Here is a 22,856-nt window from a genome sequence, read left to right as displayed (position 1 = left end):
AGCATCTGATAGTCTCAATCAGTATTTATTATGTAAACGATGCAGCATTGGAATAATTAGGGGTAATTAGCAAACATGTGCTTTATGCCTTGGTAACAGGTGCCGGCATGTTAAATTCTGCTGAAGTTTATGGATGCAGATTACAAATCTTGTGCAATTTAGAGCACTCCTTTAATCAAGACCAAAATTAAGACATTGTGCCTGCCCTTATGGAGCATATAGTGTAGGCCAGTGGTCGGCAAACTGCGGCTCGCGAGCCGCGTTTCGCCGCTCTGTTGACTAATGAGTTTGCCGACCACTGGGATAGGGGCTTAATCACAAGGAACAACAGCCTGTAATTATTGGAATCGAGAGTCTAGGTCAGTGGTCGGCAAACTCATTAGTCAACAGAGTGGCAAACCGCAGCTCGCGAGCCGCAGTTTGCCGACCACTGGTGTAGGCCATACAAGTTATTCTTTTTTTTTTTTAATATATTTTATTGATTTTTTTTACAGAGAGGAAGGGAGAGGGAAAGAGAGTTAGAAACATCAATCAGCTGCCTCTTGCACACCTCCTACTGGGGATGTGCCCACAACCAAGGTACATGCCCTTGACCGGAATCAAACCTGGGACCCGTCAGTCTGCAGGCCAACGCTCTATCCACTGGGCCAAACCGGTTAGGGCAATACAAGTTATTCTTTAAGGAAAAAGTATTCAGAGGTACTAAGGGGAAAACCAGGTATGTTCAGAGTTTTGCTGTGCAAATGGTTTCCTCTTATAGATCCAAAATTTTAGACCAGTGGTTCCCACTAGGTACAGAATATTGAAATTAATACTTCATAGTAAAATAAAATACTTTTATTGTTAGAATGTTTAAATTGGAGAAGAGGCACCAGATGGTCAAAGTTAGGGTACTCTGATAAAGCAGGTCATATGACTGATACCTGAGATTCACCTGGCCTACAACTGCCCCAGGCTGTTTGGGTGGTTAGAGCAGTGGTTCAGATTGCTGGGCCCCACCCCGTTTCTGACTCAGGTCTTCAGTGTTCCGTTTCTAACAATTTCCCTGGTGATGCTTACGCTTCTGGCCCAGAGACCACACTTCCAGAACTACTGGAGGACAGATTAGGCAGAGACAAAATTCCTTAGGAGAAATGTACTACATTATGAGATACTGTGAAGAACGGAGGCAGGGTAAACCATGATTGTTATATATGGAATGTACACCTGACCCAAGTCCATGGCCTTTGAAAAATCACCAAGCATATTTTGCATTTAAGTTCAAAGTAAAATGCAAACAGGGCCTGGCTCTATACCTGGTTACTACGTGTGTGTAACCAGGGAAACTTTAGTAAACATCACCTTAATGAGACAGGTTTGGACATGTGTCTTTAAACCTCTCAGATCAACAGAAGTGAAATTATTTATAATTATATAATTTTCTTATTTTAAATTCTGCAGGCAGGCTTATACCAAAGTTAAAATTAAAAACTCTAAGTCACCATCAAAAACAGGATTCTTATTAATTATGTTTTGTCCACTTTCTTCAACAAACCTATAATGAGCTACCAAGCATTTCATATCAACATTACTAGATGCCAAGGAGACTCTACTGCCACTCTGTACAAGCTCATGTTTCTTTTTTTTTTTTTTTTAAGCTCATGTTTCTTGTCTCCCGTTCTGCTGAAAGGAGGGGAACTCATGGGTCAAGGGCAAGATGCTTGGGAAATAGAGGCTATAAATACAGCCTAATAATAGAGATCTGAAGTGAACAATATGTTCTCTCTCTATTCCATCCGTTAGCAGCAAAAGTACTTGAGTTCAAATGATACAACGTGAAGGTTTACAGGCAGAATACCAGCATCCAAGAATAGTCAGAAAATCCTTCCTTGCAAAATCCAAGGGAAAGGCCACGGGGAATCAACATCTACCTGCCAGGTCCAAATTTCTTCTGTCCTTGGCTTCACTGGAGTCAGGAACGCTCCCTAATACGAGAACCTCTGCTATTCTGTGTAAAATTGTTCTTTATAGTAACCCCAATCAGAGGTAAGGACAGTTTCTTCACAGAGTTCCAAACTCTTGGACTTCCAGGAACTATTTGTTTCTCTTCCAGTACTGTGCCATTGACTCTTGCATAAAATTCTGGAACGCTGGCTCTTCATGACTTTCCTCCGTAACTGCAAGGAAAGAAAGGTCAATTCTTGTTAAACCCTCCCACTAGACAGGTAGATGAGACCTGCTGCCACCGTCCCTCAGACACAGTACCCTGGTTCTAAGTGTTCACTTCTCCCAGTCAGGAAAAATCTCCCAGAGCATGCTTACCAGATGGCCCAAAATGTAGTTTCTTTTATCTGTAAGTGGGGGAAAAAAACCTCCTTCATAAAGTAACTAAAATGAGGTCCCACTCCTAAGTATTTTTATCCAAGGGAAATGAAAACATATGTCCACACAAAGATCTGTTAATGAATGTTAATAGCAGCTTTAGTTATCAGAGCTAAAATCTGGGAATAACCCAAATGTCAACCAGGTGGTGAATGCATAAACAAATTGTGGTAGATCCATATAATGGAGTATTACTCAACTGTAAAAAAAACACTACTAATGCATGCAACAAATCACAAAAACATTATACTGAGTGAAAAAAGTTGAATTCAAGTTAAATACTGTCATTCCAATTATATGACATTGTCGAAAAGGCAAAATTATAGGAACAGAAATTAGAACAGTGATTGCCAGGAACTAGGTATGCAGGAAGGGACTGAATAAAAACGGGCATGAGAGAACTCTGGGGGTAATGAAGTGTTCTGTATCTTGATTATGATGGTGGTTACAAGACTATATGTGTTAAGACTCCTCAAGAGGCACCACCTCCCTCCCTCCTTCCCTCTCACCCTCCCTCCCTCTCTCTCTCTCTCTCTCTCTCTCTCACATGCCTGAGCTTTTCCCATCCTTCTCTTCTTCCCCCAGGCACCTTACCTTTGCCTTTCTCTCTCCTAAACTCCAAGGGCCCTCTTGGAGGACCTCGCTGAGCCTCACTTCTACTACCTCTGTAACTTTCTAAATAAACTTTCTCTTATAATTTGGAAAAAAAAAAAAAAAAGCACAACTCATCAAACTAGAAACTTTTAAAAGGTGGGTTTTACTCTATAAATTACACTTCAATAAATCTGATTACATGAGGCACTTTACATGTTAGCATCCAGTGCGTTGGAATAAAGAGAAGTTTGCTCTTGGTCATAGCGAGGATCTAAAAGGGCTGTTTCAAGAAACAGATTCTGTTCACAGTCCATAAAACTATGCCAAGTTAACCCTTTTGGTTTCCAGAGCCATTGTAACCTCAAAGTGTTACAGTCCCTTCGGATCTGCTGAGGCCTCCTTATGTATTCTTAAAACAATTACAATAAACCAAATCCTAGATTCCTCAAACTGAATCAGGACCTAACTTGAGAAGACAGACTAATAAAAGGCCTGTCATCAGCTCAATATTGACCATTCAGCAGTAAGGCCAGAACTCCCAATGCATGGGATTCTCACTGGTGCTATACCTTAACCATCCCCTCTCTCCCCAATATTTTTCCTTTTTTGATAATCCTCACCCAAGAATATTTTTTCCATTGATTTTTTTTTAAGACAGTGAAAGGGAGGGGGAGAGAGACACAAAGATTGGTTGCCTCCCATACACACCCAGGGGATCAAGCCTGCAACCGAGGCACATGCTCCTGACCAGAATCGAACTTGCGACCCTTCAATCTGCATATTCAAGACCTTCTCTTAACAAGAAGGTCCTGACCAAACTATGTGAGGATAAGCAGCTAGTGTGTTTTCATGAGCCGCCTCAGCCACCTCTCACCTCTGTGGTCAATATCATCAGTGTCGCTGTCTGCTTCTTCATCCTCTTCATCCAAGGTTCCCCGAGTCAGGATCAAGTCAGAAGGGTCCCGCCCAGAAGATAAGCCGTCTACAAAGAAAACACCAGCAGCACGTCATGAACACATGCCTCCTCCAAAAGGTGATTCTGAATCAGTAAATAACTACAATTTTGAATTTGGCTGGATGAAAGTAGTCGTGATAAGATGCAGGATACTACTTCTTCCAAATGTATTGTTAATACCACATAACATTTCAACAGTCTAATGCACAAAGTGTTTTCACTATTCTAGTAAGTCAAGAGGTCTTTTTTTTAAGTTTTGTTTTTCTTTAATATATATTTTAATTGATTTCAGAAAGGAAGGGAGAGGGAGAGATAGAAACATCGATGATGAGAATCATTGATTGGCTGCCTCCTGTACACTCCCTTTTGGGGATCGAGCCCACAACCCGGGCATGTGCCCCTGACCGGAATCAAACCCAAGACCCTTCAGTCTGCAGCCTGACGCTCTAACCACTGAGCAAACCAGCTAGGGCTGAAGATCTTAAACTAAGGAAAATAGTTCTCAAGTAGCTTGTCTTAGTAGGAATGTCATTCTTTTTAAAATGTATATATATATATATATATATTTTGTTGTTGTTGTTGTTGTTGTTTGTTTGTTTTTTGTTGTTATTAATTGATTTCAGAGAGGAAGGGAGAGGGAGAGAGACAGAAACATCAATGAGAGATCCCCACACTGGGAATCGAGCCCACAACCCAAACATATGTCCTGGCGGGGAATCGAACTGTGACCCCCAGGCTCATAGGTCGATGCTCAACCACTAAGTCATGCTGGCCAGGCTCATTCATTTTTAATAGCTGACAGCTTGGAATAGACTGTGGATTTTCTTATGAAGACCTTTGAGCAGATCCCTCAGTGTGGAGCACCGAGGATGCTTCCTGGTGGGAATTAAGTTCAGAAAGGGTCAGAAGAGAACACAGTGTAAAACGATCCAGAGTAGAGGAACCAGGGTATTCTTCAGAAATAAGAGGGTTGGGGGAGTTAAGGAAAACTGAACATAATAATAGAGGCAATGCCCTAACCGGTTTGGCTCAGTGGATAGAGCATCGGCCTGTGGACTGAAGGGTCCCAGGTTCAATTCTGGTCAAGGGCAAGTACCTTGGTTGCGGGCACATCCCCAGTGGGGAGTGTGCAGGAGGCAGCTGATCGATGTTTCTAACTCTCTATCCCTCTCCCTTCCTCTGTAAAAAATCAATAAAATACATATTTTTAAAAATAATAATAATAGAGGCAAATTCCCTACTTAGGGAAGGAAACTCAATAGGGCTGGGCTCCAATAATCAGGAAAAAGTATAATCAGGTCATTCCTAGGCATGGGATTCAGCCTATAGGGGTCGGTTTCTATAAGAAGCTGAAACCATGCCAAGTAACCTAAAGCCATGGGAGGACATGACCACTCTCTCTTCAGGTGCCTAAGAGGTCAAGCAAGATGAGCTGAGGAATAGGGTGTCAAAAAGCAGCAACACCAAGGGGCACAAAGCTCAAGTGGCCCTGGCCCTGGGAAAGGATGCTGGCATGCTGTGTCAACACTCAATGCTTCATTCCATGCCCAACTCGGAATTACTCAACTGTACTTGTGATTCCCCCAAGTAATTTACTGAAACTCCTCCAACTTTAACAGGTTATCTAAGTACAGCAGACCCTTTGCAACAGATTTAACAGCTGCCACTTCATGTGTTCATGAGTGACTCCAAAGACCATAGCACATAGAAATTGATGTTGCTGAGGTGTGCAACAGGACGGCATAGGCAAGTTCACGTAACTGGTCAACCCAGCCCATTTCTAGCAGCTCCTCCAAGCAGCTTTGCATGTTCTCTACTAGGAGTATAGCAACAGCTTTCCTGAATAGAACTTCACTCCTTTAAAGGCCAGCCCATCAATAAGTGTGGATGGGTGGGAGTATATACATTTAACTATAAATCCCTGGAGAATCAATGACAAAACTCAAAAGTCAGTAAAGTAGCAGAATAAAAAGGCTAATGCACAAAAATTAAAAGTTTTGTACACACAACCATAACCAGTTAGAAGATATAATTGTTCAAAAAAACTATTTTCAACACTAACAAAAGAAGAAAAAAATCCAATAAGAAATATGCAAACCCTACATAAGGAAAACATCCTCCTCTTCCCTTTCTGCTCTTAAATATAAGTATCTTCCTGCTGAGTAGAAATAACATATCCACTTTCAGTCCCTAACACCAAGAGACCCTCCATACCTGTAGCAGTTCCTGTGTCCAGGGCAACAGAGCCCATATCTTTCTGAAGGCGTTCTAGTTGTTCTTTCTGCTGCTGGCTCTGTGCACTGGCCTGTATATGTAGAGAAAACTATCATCAGACTCAACAAAGAGCCCCAAGTTAGATGTACCTTCTGACTGGAGATGACCAATTATACAAATGCCAGAGACTACCTAAACATTGAGGCAGATAAGGGATGGCTGATATGGAGATAGACACACTGAGCAGTATGGGCCCAGATTAGCAGTTCAGGCTGGAGGGCTCTGGAGACTGAATCAGAAGTTTCAGAAACTGGACACAAAAGACCCCTCAGGTAGATACAGCAGGACGGCTCGGTGATATGGAGCCCAGTGGGGCCAATGGGGACAGGACACCTGATCTGCTGAAATAAGAGTTGTGAAGCACCTCTCTGTTCCTAAACAGAACTCTACAACTAGCCTTTAAATCGACCTCGGAGTAGGGGCGGGGGTAGGGTGCAATAAGGGCTTAGCACATATAACAAGAAAATCTGATTTAAAAACATTTTTTTTTATAATATATTGATTTTAGAGGGAGAGGAATGGGGGGGGGGAAACACATCAATTTGTTGGCATATCAGAACAACACTCTAACCAACTGAGCTTCCTCACAGGGCAGAAAAATCTGGTTTTTAAAACTTCAAATAAAGAAAAGAAAAATAATTTAAGGGGCCTTTCTACATCCAGACAGCACACATAGACATTTACAAATTTAAATTAATGAGTATCTAAAAGACACACTGATGGCCGAAACAAAAGTATGAATGACAGGAAGATAAGCGTATGGTTTGAGGTTGTTTTTTTAGTGGCCCTAAAATACACAAACAGCCTCCTCTCTTACCAGTGACTTCTTCAGACGTTCATATTCAGGACGATACTCCCTGAAAGAGAAACAATTTCTAAATTGCTGTGTTTAAATATGTCCTGCCTGCCCCACATCACTTCTGTTTTCCTAGGGCTCTGGAAATAAAAAAGGTCTTACTTAACTGAATGTCAGGCATAACAAAAGTGTAACTCACTGAAATCCTATCCCTATGGAATTAAAAGCCAAGGTACCTGTCCTCACCCCTGAAACTAGAAAAAAGAAAAATGTCTGACTGTTGAGCTGGAAAGATGAACTCTAGAGACATTGACTAAGGAGCTTATTAGCATTCATATGGATAAACACTTGAGATGAGTAAAAGAAGTGAGGCCTGTTGGGTTCAGGAAGCCCAATACATATTAGCTTGTAATTATGTGGTTTTAACAGGGCAACTATGAAAGGATACAAAAGTCTTTTCCTAAGGCTTTGATCACACACACACACACACACACACACACACACACACACACCCCTTATCTAATCAATCAAACTCAAAATAATGTGTCTGAAAACCACAATGTGTTTGTTAGGATCTTGCTAATTATGGGACCAAAGGAGCATGTGGGGATGCAGCAACTAACAGGCTAAGGGAAGTATCTACATGCTCCGACTCCACTTTCCTTTAGGTGATTGGAATTCCAATATTAATTATGACAAGTGATAACAATCATTTATTATGAAACGTGCTGTGTGTCAGCAATTGCACTGGGTGCTCCAGATGTTTTCTCAAATAATTCTCACGACGACCTTAGCAATACATGCTATTATCCTGAAGCATAGGCACTCCATCATGTTCCCGTAACCTCTATTCTGTAAAAACTGCCGTTTGAAATTTCCCACTAAGCATAGGTAGTCTTTTGTTCTGTAAATTAACTCTGCTATTCTTGGCTTCTGGAAACATGCTTGCTCGAATAATGGGGAAAATAAGCTCAATTATCTGGCCTTGCAAGTCACTCTGCTGCCGTCCCTGGTTACTCCCATGCCTTTTAGTTATCTAAATTGTACTGTGCTCAAGGCTACTGAGTGGGGCTGTGCTCAGGTTACAAGCTTCCCGCAAAATATCTACATAGGGTTCTTTTTCTTTTTTTAAAATAAATTTTTATTGATTTTTTACAGAGAGGAAGAGAGAGTGATAGAGAGCCAGAAACATCGATGGGAGAGAAACATCGATCAGCTGCCTCCTGCACACCCCCTACTGGGGATGCACCCGCAACCAAGGTACATGCCCCTGACCGGAATCGAACCCGGGACCTCTGCAGGCCGACGCTCTATCCACTGAGCCACACCGGTTTCGGCTACATAGGGTTCTTTATGAAGCCTGCACAAGGTCCGGAAACCCCATATTTAGGAGACAAAGGGACTGGGTGATATAAAGGGAAAGTTTCCTCCATGTTGCTTTGCTCAGACTCTGGAGGCTACTCCTCTGAGACCGCTAGAGCAATAAAGACTCCAAATTTGGCTTACTAAGTCGTCTTCTGTTCAGCTCGCTGATTTCCAATATAACAATCCCTGAACTACAACTGAGGAAAACTTGCAGAAGTTATTTATTAAGTGGAGGAAACAGAAATCCAACTCTTAACTGTCTGACTCCAAAGCATTAATGCTAATGGGGTCAAGCCAATGTGGAAAACGGGTCAAATCAAGTCCGTTGCCTATTTTTATAAATAATGTTTTACTGGAACACAGCCATGTTCATTCATTTATAAACTGTCTATGGATGCTTTTTTGCTACAATGACAGAGTTGAACAGTTGCAACAGAGATCACGAAGTCTAAAATAATTATTACCTGGCTTTTCACAAAGTCTTATGACTCCTGCCTGCTCTTACTCATTAAATACAATGAAGATTTTACACTCCTATTTTTTTTTTTTTAATTAATGGGGATTAGTTACCCCTAAGTGTGGTCAGTACACATACACATGGCAAATGTAATATATATACTATGAAAACCAAAAAGCTTTGCCTGGCAAAATTGCTATCATATCAGAATTGCGGGTCATTAAGAATGTCATCAATAGAATTTTCCTTTGTTCTCACCTTTCATATTCTTCCGCAGCACTGGTGACTTGTACAAAGAGTTCATCTAAGCCTGTACCCAGAACAGCAGACACACCTACCACCTGACAAAAGCAACATTAATGCCACTGAGCAAACAGATGTGTATTTTTTAATGGTATACATTATTCTGTTCAAATTTCATAAAAATCTTCATAAAGAAGTTTAGATACTTAAAGAAGTCTCTGGCAAAGAATAAAGCTAAACCAAAAAGCAGCATGTCTACTAAAAAGTCATGGAAATAAGTCTAAGGAAAAGAGAGAATTGAACAAGAAAGATAATTAGGACAAACAAGTAGCGGGGCTTTTTATCTTTTCTCTATCAAATCAAACCACCGTCTGTTCTCTATGAAAATCAGTATCTCAGTGCCTTTACTTGGGCAATTAACATACGCTCTGCCACCCATACCCACTTTTGCTTATACAAATCTTACCCTTCCTTCAAAGCATACCTCTGAAGCTTTATCCTCCAAAACTTCTCATTCCCTCTCACCACCATCAGCGCCAAATTCCAATCTTTCTTAATTCTGTTTTAATTCTGTGTATAGCCTCCTCTTCTAACTAGACCATAAACTCTCTGAGGGTAGGGTCTCTATCTATTCATCTATAAGCCTCCAGTATTTAATAAGTTAATGCTTTAAAATTTACTTTTCAAAAAGTAATGAAATTCCTTCCTAAGATGGTTCAAAGCCAGCCCTATGGGTTAAGAGGTTATCTGGGGAGACTGTCGGTGTGAGCATAAGAGAAAGTTTACCCTGAGTGAGCTGTAAAATTCATCTAACACCAAGCTCATTGAACGAGTCAGGTTGCTGACATATGTAGTCTCTTGATTCAAGGCATCTTGAAAAGCCTCAAAATCCTGCATCCATTCCACTGCAAAGCTGTGATCAATGATGTCAGTCTGCAACAGATAGAAGCCAACTATGAGAAACCAGAGATGGGTTTAGACACCAAATAATGCCCCCCCCCCATTTTTTTTAATTAAGTAGTGATAATAACAAGCAATTATTCAGGGGAGGTAGAAGAGGGTATAGGGGGGACAAATAGTGATGGAAGGAAACTTGACTTGGGGTGATGAACACACAATACAGTGTACAGATGACGTATTATAGAATTGTACATCTGAAATGTATATAGTGTTATTAACCAATGTCACCCAATAAATTCAATAAAAATAAAGAAAGAAAGCAGTCATTCATCTATTTTTTCTCTGCTTTCCCCAGTTCCTCTTCCACTACAACAAGCCATAAAGAACCAAGACTGTTGTATAGTGTTAATTAAATGAAGGTATATGTTCTCTTCACTATCCACTGCCAAGTGACCATGACCACAGTGGATGCCAGCTCATTCCAGGTTCTAAAGTCAACTAGTCTGCTGTATCCTAGCTACCAACCAACAGGGAAGTTTTGTCTTTTTGTTTTAGTTGCCACTTCCAATACACTAGCAGTCCCATCTCTGCCCACATTCTAGATTCTGAGGGATAATCCACACCCTACAAGTGAGAGGCTGCTCTATCTAGGCTGAAATAACTTTGGATGAAAGTCAGTGATAAATACTCAATCTGACTGAATCTTCTCCCTAGAAGTGCCCATGACTGTTTCAGTTAAGCTTGAATCTGCTCTCCGGCATCTCAATAGCGTTTCCCACCTATTGCAAATCTTCCAATAACACAAAGTTCTGATGAAAAACAAATACAGTACTGAATCACAAAAGTAAGGATCCACTTACTTTATTCATGACCACAATGAAAGGAAGCTTGGTTTTGTACAAGATGCTGAAAAATCAAACATCAAGACATTATTAGGAAAAACACTTCAGCTCTTGTTTACTATGTCAGTCAGTTGGAATTGAGAAAAGGGGAATGAGTTCAGACTCTAAGTATAAGGTATCCATTCTTACAAGGCACATGTCCTCCTCTCCCAAGAGAAAAACCACCCCCACCATCACACAAACATAACTCTCTTTCTTTGAGTGTGTGTGTATGTGTGTGTGTGTGTGTTTGGTTGCTTGTTTTTACCAAATAATTGTCTTTTAAACAACTAATATAAAAATGAACAAATGGCCCTAGCTGGTTTTGCTCAGTGGATAGAGCGTCAGCCTGTGGACTGAAGGGTCCCAGGTTCAATTCTGGTCAAGGGCACATGCCTGGGTTGCGGGCTTGATCCCCAGTAGGGGACGTGCAGGAGGCAGCCAATCAATGATTCTCTCTCATCATTGATGTTTCTATCTCTCTTTCCCTCTCCCTTCCTCTCTGAAATCAATAAAGATATATATATATATATTTTAATGAGCAAGTGCCGTCAGTCATCAGATTTCTATTTGGACTAGGATTTCTTGCATCAAATAAGAGACATCCCTAATCATACTAGAAGGGGCAAATGTTGGTGATGGCTTTTCTGTACCCCCAAAAACCAAATTCTCTCAGCTTCAGTAACAGCATGCCTTGCTCCTAGATCTAATGTACTGACATAACCTAGTGAGGTATGTCCTCCCTCTCCTAATCGTACCACACTTGGGGCAAACCTGTGTATTTTAGAATTATGGATAAACCTTTTTACTCATAATCTCTCCCCATGTTATAATTTCTGTATCGTAATACAGAAAAGGAACTCTCTTTTATTTAGACTTGGACTTCATTGAACTGGGAGCCACTACCAAAAGATTCATATTCACACTCTACCTCTTTCTATAGCAAGCAAGGAGGAAGATGAGAAGTTGCTGATCAAGAATGCCAAGGGCACATGTGCCTCTTTTCTCTTCTGACCCCTCCCCAACTCACAACCACTAAACTGAGTGGCAAACCTGAATGCGTACAAATCTGGGGATAAGCACTCAGGACTCAAAGAGGAGGAGGCCTCATACCTTGATGTAATGTCATGCCCAGCAATAATCAGTTACCTGCAGGCATAGAGCATGTTGGACATGAAGGTCACTGGGTTGGTACTTCTTGATGTGTCCATTACATAAATGACAATCGTTGGAAAGGAGGATGCCTAAAGCCAAAAAATAATCAAAGCCTTAGCCAGAGGGCTCATGATCTGTCCCCAAATTTTTCCTATCTTCTTTAGCAAGAGGGAACCACTTTACAGAGCTTCTATAACTCCCTTCCACATAAGGTCCCAGGCAATAAAAAAAGACTTATCCAGTGTAGCTCTCAGTAATACCTACAATACTCACCAGAGCCTCTGTGATGATTGTCCCAGAAGCTGACCAGGTGAACACTTCAATCTGCCCAGGTGTGTCAATCAAGACATATCTGTGTTGAGAAAGACCATTAAAGAAGTATTACACTTGTACAATGCTGAAAATATCCATTACACAAAACACCAAACTACTGGTTATCCAAGATTGGAATGCCCTCTTCACACTGCCAAGTCTATCTTCCTCCCGTCATCTTTGAAATGCATTCCACATTCCCCCAGGCTTTGTTCAATGTCCAATATTCATGCTAATGGATAAGAGCAGCAGTCCATAAATTACTGCAAATGACCACAGGGGACTCTGTGATAGTTATAGAAACACACTGCATTAAAAATGAGATAAGAAAAACCAGAATATGAATCTCTTGGGAAACTATCCAGTTGCTTAGGGGAAGGGGTAGGACAGGGAAGTGATAGCTAAAGAATACAGGGTTTCTTGTTGAGGTGATAAAAATGATCTAAAATTGATGATGGTTGCATAATTCTGTGACCATAGTAAAAGTCAGTGAATTGTATACTAAATGGGAGAATTGCATGGAATGTGACTTATATCTCAATAAAGCTGTTTTAAAAATGAGCCAAGAATTTAAATAGACACTTCTACAAATATATACCAATGTCCAATAAATAGATGAAAGGATGCTCAATATCATTAATCCTTGAGGGAATACAAATCAAAACCACAATTCGGGGTCAATCAGGGAAAAAGGAAACATATGTAAAACTTTAGACAATAAATTTTTTTTAAAAAAAAGAACAAAATCAGAAGTTGGAGAAAAAAACTCACAATGCGATACAACCTCACACCCACACACCCACTAAGACAGTTATAATAAAAAACAAAGATATAACAAATATTGACAAGGACGTGAAGAAACTGGAACCCTCATGCACTGCTAGTGGAAAGTAAAATGGTGCAGCCAATAGGAGCTGGGGGAAAAGAAAGATTGCTAATGTGTATGACATTTCTTTTGGGATAATAAAAATGTTCTGAAATTAGATAGTAGGAATCAATACACAATTTTATGAGTTTACTAAACACCACTAAATTGTATAAATTAAAGGAGTGAACTTTATGGTATGTGAGTTTATATCTTAAGAAAGATTTTTTTAAAATATATTTTTATTGATTTCAGAGAGGAAGGGAGAGGGAGAGAGATAGAAACCAATGAGAAAGAATCATTGATCGGCTATCTCCTGCATGCCCCCTACTAGAGATCGAGCCCGCAACCTGGGCATGTGCCCTTGACCAGACTCTTTAGTCCCAGTGTGCCCAGGACACTTTAGTCCACAGGCCGACACTCTATCCACTGAGCCAAACCAGCTAGGGCTCAAAAAAGATATTTTTTAAAACTACCTCTTTTATGATGCTATTTTTGCAAAACACCTTATCCCTCCATTCTTCTACTTATGTATATATGCATAGAAACATATGAAATGATAGTCATTGATAGTAATGACAGTTATTTCTAGTGGATGATAAATGCGCCTTTTAAATTATGTATGGTTGAATTGTTTTTTTAATATATTTTTATTGATTTCAGAGAGAAAGTAAAAGGGAGAGACAGAAACATCAATGATGAGAGAGAATCATCGATCAGCTGCCTCCTGCATGCTCCCTACTGGGGATCAAGCCCACAACCTGGGCATGTGCCCTGATGGGGAATCGAACCATGACCTCCTGGTGCATGACCTCTGAACCACACAAACCAGGTTGAATTCTTTATAAGGGTCATGTATCCTTTTTTATAAAAATAATTATCTTTCTTTTTTAAAACAGAAAACCTATTAAAAACCTATTAACCGTTAATTAATTATTAACAGTGGGTATTAATAAAATGAACAAATATTTTATTTTATATTTTGATACTTTTAAAATTAAAAAACAATTATTCTCTCTAATTTATGTAAATTATATTCATTTAAATAAGGGTTAGAAAGATGTTTCAGAGATTTTAATGCCAACAAATATGGTTTCCCAAGAGAAAACAGAGATAGTTTCAAAATATCTCCTAAGTAGCCATGGGCATATACCAAAATGGTTGGGGATAGAATACTATTAAATTTAGCTCTACACTATATAGCATCTTAAGGATTTTCTTGACTATCTTTTTTTCACTTCTAATAGTTTCATCTTAATCTAAACTCTTTCAAAACTTAATGCCAACCCAAAATTTTTCAAAAAAGCCTAGAAACATGTTAACTATAGAGTAATAAAAAGGCGCTAAACTGAAATCACTTACTTAGACATGTTCTGGGCCTTCTCAATAAATTTCATCACCTAAAAGAAAAAGGTGCCAATTACAACAGGAGCTGATTTCAGCATAAAATCACAGGGCCCTCTCCATTGTCCCGCTTCATAGGTACCATCAACTATTGAATCTCTGTGTTCTCAATCTTAGGACACCAACTAATAAACTCACCGAGCCACAGAAACAGCCACATCAGCAGCCCTGCAGCACCCTGGAGCACAGGGCAAGGGTCTGACAAGCTGAAGACTTGATCTGTCACTGTCAAGTCACTTCTCTTGATGCTTCCCAAAATGTTAATAGCCTGTCTCATGGAGTGACTCAGGGCAAAAAAACTGATTACAAAGCACTCTTAAAACACAGAAGGTGACAGAGAAAACCTAAATGATGATAACTATTTGCCACAAGTTTAAAAAGCCCCATTTTTCCTGTTCCATATCTGCTAGCCCATCTCATCCCTTCTTACCCCCATCCCTTTACTCAATCCTCAGGGTAACACTATAAGCCAATAACAGATCAAGAAACAAACACAGTCTCCTGTATTTCTGTTTTACTTGCTGTCCCAAATATTAAATGAAGTGTTCATAAAACTGATCATCCTCCCATAGCCTACTTCTCTGTCTACCAAAATGCCTACTTATTTTCTATATTTATATCCCAGGTTAATTGCTCTTCTTTCCCAACGTTATCAAACTAAGGTATTTAAGAGCCACAGGTTTTTATAGTCATGCCTATATGAGTGAAAACAGACAGACATACCTGATCAAATCTAGTAGCAAAGAGATTGAGTGAGGTCACTATGCCACCGTTGGGTCCAAGTCCATATCTAGACACTAAGTTGAGGATTTAAATTGCTTATAGATGAATTCAGATGATAAAGTTCATACACAAGATATCATTCACACAAACATTATAATATTAGTGGTCCATTAATGAATATTGGCAAGCTAATCCTTGACTTAGTATGTACCACACAGCTGTAACTTCATAGGAAACATTCATCATCAAGGTCTTCTTCATTTATTTATTGTTTTACTGATGGCCAGGCAAAATGAACAAACTAAAGGGACCAAAACATAATAGACAGATGCATCAGGCAGTGACAGCCTGCTAGCATTAGCTATTAAGATCATCCATATAACACTCCTTGCTCTGATCCTCACTAACCAAGCAAACTTGCTGATTATACTTAGTTTTCCTACATAGACTTACCTAGAGGAAAAGTACACATTTCACACAGCAATGTACCAAGAGGTGATCCTACTCATTTCTGGGTTTCCCAGTTTGAAGAGGTGATGACCAATGAATGTAGCTTCCAAGGCAATACTACTTTCTGGGTCCCAGGCACACTACCAGCTAGCCTCTCATTATCTATGCTCTCTAATTACAACAGCCCGCAGTCTGGGAATTTGGTAAAAAAACTAAACTCGCAAGCTCAAAGAATATTTCTAATCACCTACAAAACTTATTTCCAGATTCATCTTTCATTCTCCTAATTAATGACTTTAAAGTAATCAAAATGATTCTGCTAGTATATTTCACAAGGAAACCCAAAAACATTCCTTCAAAGCTGCAAAATACACAGAGGGTAACTAGCCATAGATGAGTCAACACCGAAGAAGATGTAAAAAGGATACTGTTTCATGACTTCTTTATACTTCACAGTGTCACGAATATCTGAGGAAAGAGGGGGAAGAAATAATTAGAATTTAACACATACTAGGTAAGAAACAATATAGCCTGAGGCTCTCCACCAATAATATCCTAAGCCAAGAGGTCTCTCAAGTCATCTGTGCTTCCTCTGAGGAAAAAAAATAAGTTTCCCTCTATGCATGCGTTATTTTCAAATTTGTTTTGTAATTTTTAAGCCAAGATCATTGAACTGTGATAGAAAAAGAAGCAAAATTGTGAGGAAAAGAATAGAAGGGCAGAAGGTGTTCTGTACTTTATCAGCAAGAAACTAAAACTAGCCTTTTAGTATTCTCTTGTCAGCATTCTCTTCTACCAGCTTCACAATGGTTTCTGTCCTTACAAAGGAGAACTGTCAAGTCACCCATGAAGAATGTTAGGTTACAAGTTCCAAAGCTACGGTTGAGATGTTCTGAGAGAGGGAGAAAAGTTTTATGCACTTAAATACCTTGTCAGTAACCATATGCATAGAAAAAGGGAGCTAAATCAAGAAAAAAATGTTAATTTCTTTTTTTTAAATATATTTTATTGATTTTTTACTGAGAGGAAGGGAGAGGGATAGAGAGCTAGAAACATTGATGAGAGAGAAACATTGACCAGCTGCCTCCTGCACACCCCGCACCGGGGATGTGCCCGCAACCAATGTACATGCCCTTGACCGGAATCGAACCTGGGACCCTTCAGTCTATCCACTGAGCCAAACCAGTCTCGGCAAAAAATGTTAATTTCTTATTAACTGCTACTGATAACAAAGATAATACAGACATGATTTTTAAAAAGGAGTTAATTTATCCAGTAATATCTAACTAAACCTATCTACCAGTCTATAAACCTACCCCATCAACTATTAGAATCCCATCCTTTAAGTGAGATGATGAGTGATTTTCTTCCCCAAATTCTTTGCCATATAATGCTCAGTTACTTGATCATTATCCTCTGCACCGAAGGTTCCTACAAATCATTAAGTGAACTACCACACAAGAACCCTTATACTCTAACTAAACTTCGGGAAAAGAAACTAAATAGAAAGGTATATATATCAGAGCCTGCTGAAGGGTTTAGGGCCTAGAAGTGAGAAGCCACTTCATTTTCCCAAACAACAATAGCCTGATACCTCAGGGTCAGAAAGGAGAAAAAACGCTGAGTAGAAAGGAAACAAAGGGAAAGGAGTAAACAAAGAGAAAATGTGAATAAGGCAGAAGCCTGTTCAGGGATTCTAGCAAATCCAAGAGAAATGAAAGTAGGTAGAAAAAAATGAAAGCATTGAAAACTTGGCAGGCTGGAGGGTTTCCATTCCAAGAAACTTTATATAAAATGGTAGTTTACTCACCAATATTGGCAGGAAAGGGAACTTCATGCACAGCGGGGTCGAGATTGATCACATAAGGCGGAGAGCCTTGGCTATGCAGATGTCCTGTGAGCCTCTGCAGACATGTGAGGTGCCGGATAGAGACAGACAAAGAGGGCATGATAAGAGGACAAAGGACATTTCCCTCTATCTGAAATATTCACCTCCAACATTCAACTCTCAGTTGAAATGCAACCTTTCTTTATTACCCATTTATCAGAGCTTCCTCTTCCCTCCATCACTTATTTATTTGCTTTGTGTGGGGTTTTTATCCTATCACCTCCAATAAACCAGTAGTTCCATGAAAGCAGAACCTTGTCAACCTCATTTTCACTGCATCCCCATTAATGGCCTGTGTTTGACTCAAAATGGTGACAATAACCATGCAGCAAGATCTCAAATGCTCCGAAGAATGAAAGTTTTACAGTTTCTTTTACTTATCCATTTGGAATTAAGGAGGTAACTAAGGAAGATTCCATAAAGCGGGAGAGAGAAAGGCAGAAAGTGGATAATTAATAAGATTACGTGCTCTCTTGAAAAAGAGGCATTTCAAAGGTGAGTTAACCTAGATGCACACCACAAAAAAAAAAAAAAAAAAATTAAAAAAAATGAACAGGGCTTGCTTAGAGCAAATATAAACCTTTTACCAAAGAAGTTATATGCCTGGGCTGTGACTGCCCACCAAGACCTGCCCAGTTAAGAACTTATGATCCATATTATCTCACTCATATGTGGAATCTAATGAACAAAATAAACAAAATAGAAACAGGCTCATAGATAGAGAACAGACTGACAACTGTCAGAGGAGAGGTGGGGTTGCAGTGCTGGGTGAAAAAGCTGAAGAGGTTAAGCAAAAAACAAAACTCACAGGCACAGACACAGCATGGTGATTGCCCGAGGGGAAGAAGGGTAGGGGTTGGTCGAAGAGGGTAAAGGGGGGATAAACGGTGAAGGAAGGAGACTTGACTTGGGGTGGAGAACACAATACAACATACAGATGATGTACTATAGAACTGTACACCTGAAACCTATGTAATTTTATTAACCAATTGCACCCCAATAAATTCAATTAAAAACGAATTTATGATCCAATCACCCTGTGAGGTTACTTTCGGTTACACTTATTACAGCACCCCTTTTTTTTGTTCACACATGCAATATGATAGGCGCACAAGAAATACGTAATTCTTGAGCCATCTATACCAAAGTATAGTGGGGTAGCACTCTATCCTCTATCAGTCGCTAGTTACTTGTAAGCCTCTGCCTTCAAGTCAGCAATTTTGTCGGCAGGACAACAGCAGGACCACGTGGTAAGCGGTACCAGGTATGCACTCAAGGAGCCTGAAGGAACCCAGCCTACGGTGCAAGAAGGTCTCGCCAAGGCACCCCGAAAGCCACGCGCCGGTCCGCTCCCGCTCCTCGGAAAGACCTCCCCTCCCTTTTCCTGGCCTTCCACCCTCTCGCGCACACCTACTCCGCCCGCGCCATGTACCTCACCTGTACGAAGGTGGTTTTCCCAGACCCCGCCATTCCCAACACCAACAGACACACAGGGGGCCGAGGGCCCCCGGCAGCCTGAGGCTCCGCTGCAGCCGCGGGCGCCGCCATCTTCCTCCCGGCTCCGCCCACTCGACCATCGAGACGTCACGTGGCTAGAGAGACTTCCGCCACAGCGGCCGTGCCAGAGAATGGGACTGGCTCCCACCGGCTCCGAAGAGCATCCTCCTCTGCCGCCCGGGCTCGGGCGCCCACTAGGGACCATGCCGGGGGAGTGGAGGCGCTGGGAGGACGGGAGCGAGCCGAAGAAAGGCTCACGGTCACAGGGCCTGGGACGGTAAAGTCGGGTTCGCAGGAGAAGCAGACGAGAGGAGATCCCGAGAGCAGGGCAGGGCTCCCACGATACACAGAAGAGAGTGCGTTTCACTTTCGGCCCCCAAAGGAGCCAGGACTAGAGCCTCCGGAGACCCGGCTGCTAGGGCTGAACCGGGCGAGGGGTTAAGCCGCTCGGGGGAGGGGCCGGCCTGGACTGGAGTGGGATGCGCACCTAGGGGTTGCCGGGCCGTGCAGAGACCCGTTGAACCGAGAAACTTGCTTCACGGGGACGCCGTCCCCACTTGTCGACGCCCCTGACACTAGCTCCTGGTCACTCTCAATGGACCACACCCACACCTGGGGGGTGGCCGCTAGGATCCCCGGAGCAAGTAGGCACTGAAGGGGCGTTTCCTTGCTCGGAAGCGTCCTCGGAAGCCGAAACGGTGGTGAAAGAGCTGTATTCCTGCTCCTGTCCACCGAGTCTGTTCTTGTGGCCTTGTAGCCAGCTGTTCACCAAGTCAGATAAACCTGGGTTTCACACCGACCCCGGCTCTGCCACTTGCTAGCAGTGTAAATTGTGGCTAAGTTACTTATCTGCTCCAAACCTTTCTTCTTTAAAATTCCGGTATCTCGTAGGGGGTGGTAGTAAATGCATATTGTAAGTTGTAAACTACAGTCCTTCACTTTTTACTACCTGTATGCTCCGTGCCTCGCAATAAGTGCTCAAAAATATTTTCTTGTGTGAATTAAACTACAATTGTGCGTTGTTTCCCAAATTTTCATTAAGAATTGATGGGGGGAATGTTTCACTTGTTCTTCCTTCAGGTTTACCGAGGACTCTCAACAGTACCCCTACATGGTATCTTAGTTTAATAATTTTTTGAAGCCAGGGAAGCCAAAAAGAAGGCAGTGATGGGGCTTTAAAAAAGGACAATGGTTAGCTGGTTTTGCTCAGTGGACAGAGCGTGAGGCTGCGGACTGAAGAGTCCAGAGTTTGATTCCGGTCAATTTTTTAAAAATGAACAATGGAAATGATGAAGCCGAACAAGCAAATAAAAGGTCAAATCCAGCAAAACTGCCAATACAGGAAACCAGGCAGCTAATCAATGAAAAGTTACATGTCCAGGCTGAAAATAAATTCTTGCTGGAATAACTGACCAACAAAACTGAGTATAGAAGGCAACTTCAGAAGCTGTGAAACAACTATGTACAAAAAAGTGGAGACTGAACGAAGGAGACAAGAGTTAGCCTTCAAATATGCAAAGCAAACTTGAGAGCTTAAAACGGCTCTTGCAGAAGGAAAAAATTCAATCCAATTTGAAGCAGCAGTTGCTGGCAATGAGGGATATCACTATTAAAGGAGAAACAGGAAGAGAAATTCAGACATTGCAGGAGGAGAAAAAGCCCACGAGGAAACAGGTGTAAAGGCACAGGAAATCCAGGCCCAGTTCCTTTAGGGAAAAAAAGCATTACTGGAGAAACAACTGAGTGAACCAGACCCAAGGCTATTGGGAAAGAGAAAAACAAAGGAGTTTAAAAGGAAGGCCCAGGCCTTGGAGGTGGTAGCAGAGAGGCATACTTCTGAGTTCTGCTGTGGCATCTGCAGAGAACCAGCAGTTACAGAAGGAATAACTGCAGCAATCTCAGCAATGCCAGGAGTCGCAGGTGCTCAAAGCCTGTTAAAAAGTCAGAAGCAACAGCTGCAGCAGGAACAGTGGTGTACGGAGAGCTTAATTTAAGGGAGGCAACTACTGCAACAGGATGCTCGAAGCTCCCTGGGGCCCCAAATCAAAGTTAATCCTCAGTAATTCCTAAATATCACTGATTAAGTAAGGACTAGATTAGTATTCCTTAGGTGCTGCATAAACCTGGTTAGGAAGGCTTTTGGGTCTCATTGCTACGGTAAAATATCCATCAAGACTTGTTAGTGTGAAGGATTAGATGCTCTTTTCCAGCCATACTATTAGATACTAGTGTGAACCAGCTTTCCTTAGATTTTTAATTAGCTCTTGTTAATAAGGATGTTCCTTAAACCTCCAGATAACCTAACACCATTTGCCAGACACTCATACATAAAACCACGTTGAGAAAACCACCTTGAGGAAGTGAAATAGTTGCATGATTTATTTCATCTAGCTGAGTCAGATTTCTTTATGGAAAAATCACCTTTCTGGATAGCATCTCAGACTTTTACTTCTAAGAGCTTTCTCCTATGTAAACAACCAATATAAGTTTATCCTCATTCCTTCTGGCCAACTCAGAACACAAAGGCAAAATGTTTTTAAGCTTTTTAAAAAAAGTTTGTGCCAATGACCAGGTAGCTCCTATAGTTTTCATGAGTGTAAAAGTACTCTAATAATAGCAAGATCAACACTTTGCAGAGTGACCTATTGTCAAATGCGGCCCTTAACAATTTTAGCTTTGAGTAACTTGAGAAGGGAACATATATCAACTTTTACTTTTGAAAATGTTTACTGTGAAGAAATACCTCAAGAATTAAAGAGGTGGCTGAATGCCTCTGCTTGTTTTAGGAAAATGTTATCAAAACAAAGTTTTTAAATATTTGGTTAACTTTTAAAGTCTTATGCCATCTATTATTTCCCTAGCAATATCCTAAATTCTAAGATGATAAATAAAATTACTTAGTGTTAAATATAGTAAGTACTTTAGTTTTAGGTCACCTATATATTTTCTTACTATATATGCACTTAATACAATACATTAAATGCTGTTTGTAATTATTATGTGCCATATCTATAGGCCTATTTAATAGAACTGGGAATAGTATTTTAAATTACTATAGACATTTAGGGTAGGTGTGGGGTTTTTTTTGCACTTATGATATGATGGTTAGATCAATGATTTCTTTGAATGCTGAATCCTAATAAAACCTCTTATTTTAACATTGCTCCTCTATGAGAAAACATAATCAACTTTGTTCTCCAGAAATTATCAGTAATAAAAAACTTAAAAATAATTTTCTTGAATTTAGTCTTATTTATATGTAAAATGGATTTTAAATTGGTTAAACAAAGGACTCTTCCTCAATGTACCTTTAACTTCTAGCTTTAATAATGTTTCTGTTAAATATGTAGTTTCTTTATTAAACAAGTTTTTGTTGTTAAAAAATAAAAGCCTACTTGGATTATAATCCATTGATTTTATTATTGTTCTAATATATTTTCTACTTCATCACTTTTCTCTCATTACTTTTGCTGTCTTATACTTACTAGTATGTATGCAAATAATAAAATTGCAATTTTAATGCAGAAAATAAGACTTTAGATAACATGCAGGTACCTTAAACTGAATACTTCAATTCATGAGCTGAAAATACAGAAAGATGGCACTTGAAAAGCATGGTATCCACGATAAATTTGAAACCTTAGTCTCTCTGGATGCAAAAACCCTAGGAAAATATATACCCAGGCTGATGAGATATTAGACTCTTTACTCTTCTGCTCTTAATTCCCCTCCTACC

The 22,856-nt window shown here is 40.4% G+C and overlaps 1 protein-coding gene across 1 annotated transcript; it reads right to left on the bottom strand.

Moving 5' to 3' along the window:
* Nucleotides 1-332: 332 nt before the first annotated feature.
* GPN1 (GPN-loop GTPase 1) lies at nt 333-19,201 on the bottom strand. Its single transcript, XM_079792624.1, has 14 exons — nt 19,061-19,201; nt 17,546-17,639; nt 16,164-16,203; nt 15,286-15,352; nt 14,521-14,558; nt 12,255-12,333; nt 11,976-12,070; nt 10,806-10,851; nt 9,832-9,978; nt 9,061-9,143; nt 7,002-7,041; nt 6,125-6,215; nt 3,830-3,937; nt 333-2,156 (listed from the first exon to the last, which is right to left on the bottom strand). Exons 1-14 carry the CDS (start codon nt 19,169-19,171, stop codon nt 2,074-2,076), a joined length of 1,122 nt encoding a protein of 373 aa, XP_079648750.1. The 5' UTR covers nt 19,172-19,201; the 3' UTR covers nt 333-2,073.
* Between the last annotated feature and the right edge of the window lie 3,655 nt (nt 19,202-22,856).

Source organism: Cnephaeus nilssonii, assembly GCF_951640355.1.
Source record: "Cnephaeus nilssonii genome assembly, chromosome: 15".
NCBI lineage: Eukaryota > Metazoa > Chordata > Mammalia > Chiroptera > Vespertilionidae > Cnephaeus > Cnephaeus nilssonii.
Note: the sequence above shows the minus strand (reverse complement) of the source record. Positions and strands in the feature narration are given on the sequence as shown.

Excerpts from the sequence above, each read along its gene's own strand:
- GPN1 (XM_079792624.1), bottom strand. The coding sequence starts at position 19,171 with ATGGCGGCGCCCGCGGCTGCAGCGGAGCCTCAGGCTGCCGGGGGCCCT. Across the intron at positions 10,852-11,975 it reads AACATGCTCTATGCCTGCAG|CATCTTGTACAAAACCAAGC; the intron begins GTAACTGATTAT and ends TTGATTTTTCAG. Across the intron at positions 3,938-6,124 it reads GGACACAGGAACTGCTACAG|ACGGCTTATCTTCTGGGCGG; the intron begins GTATGGAGGGTC and ends TTTTCTTTGTAG.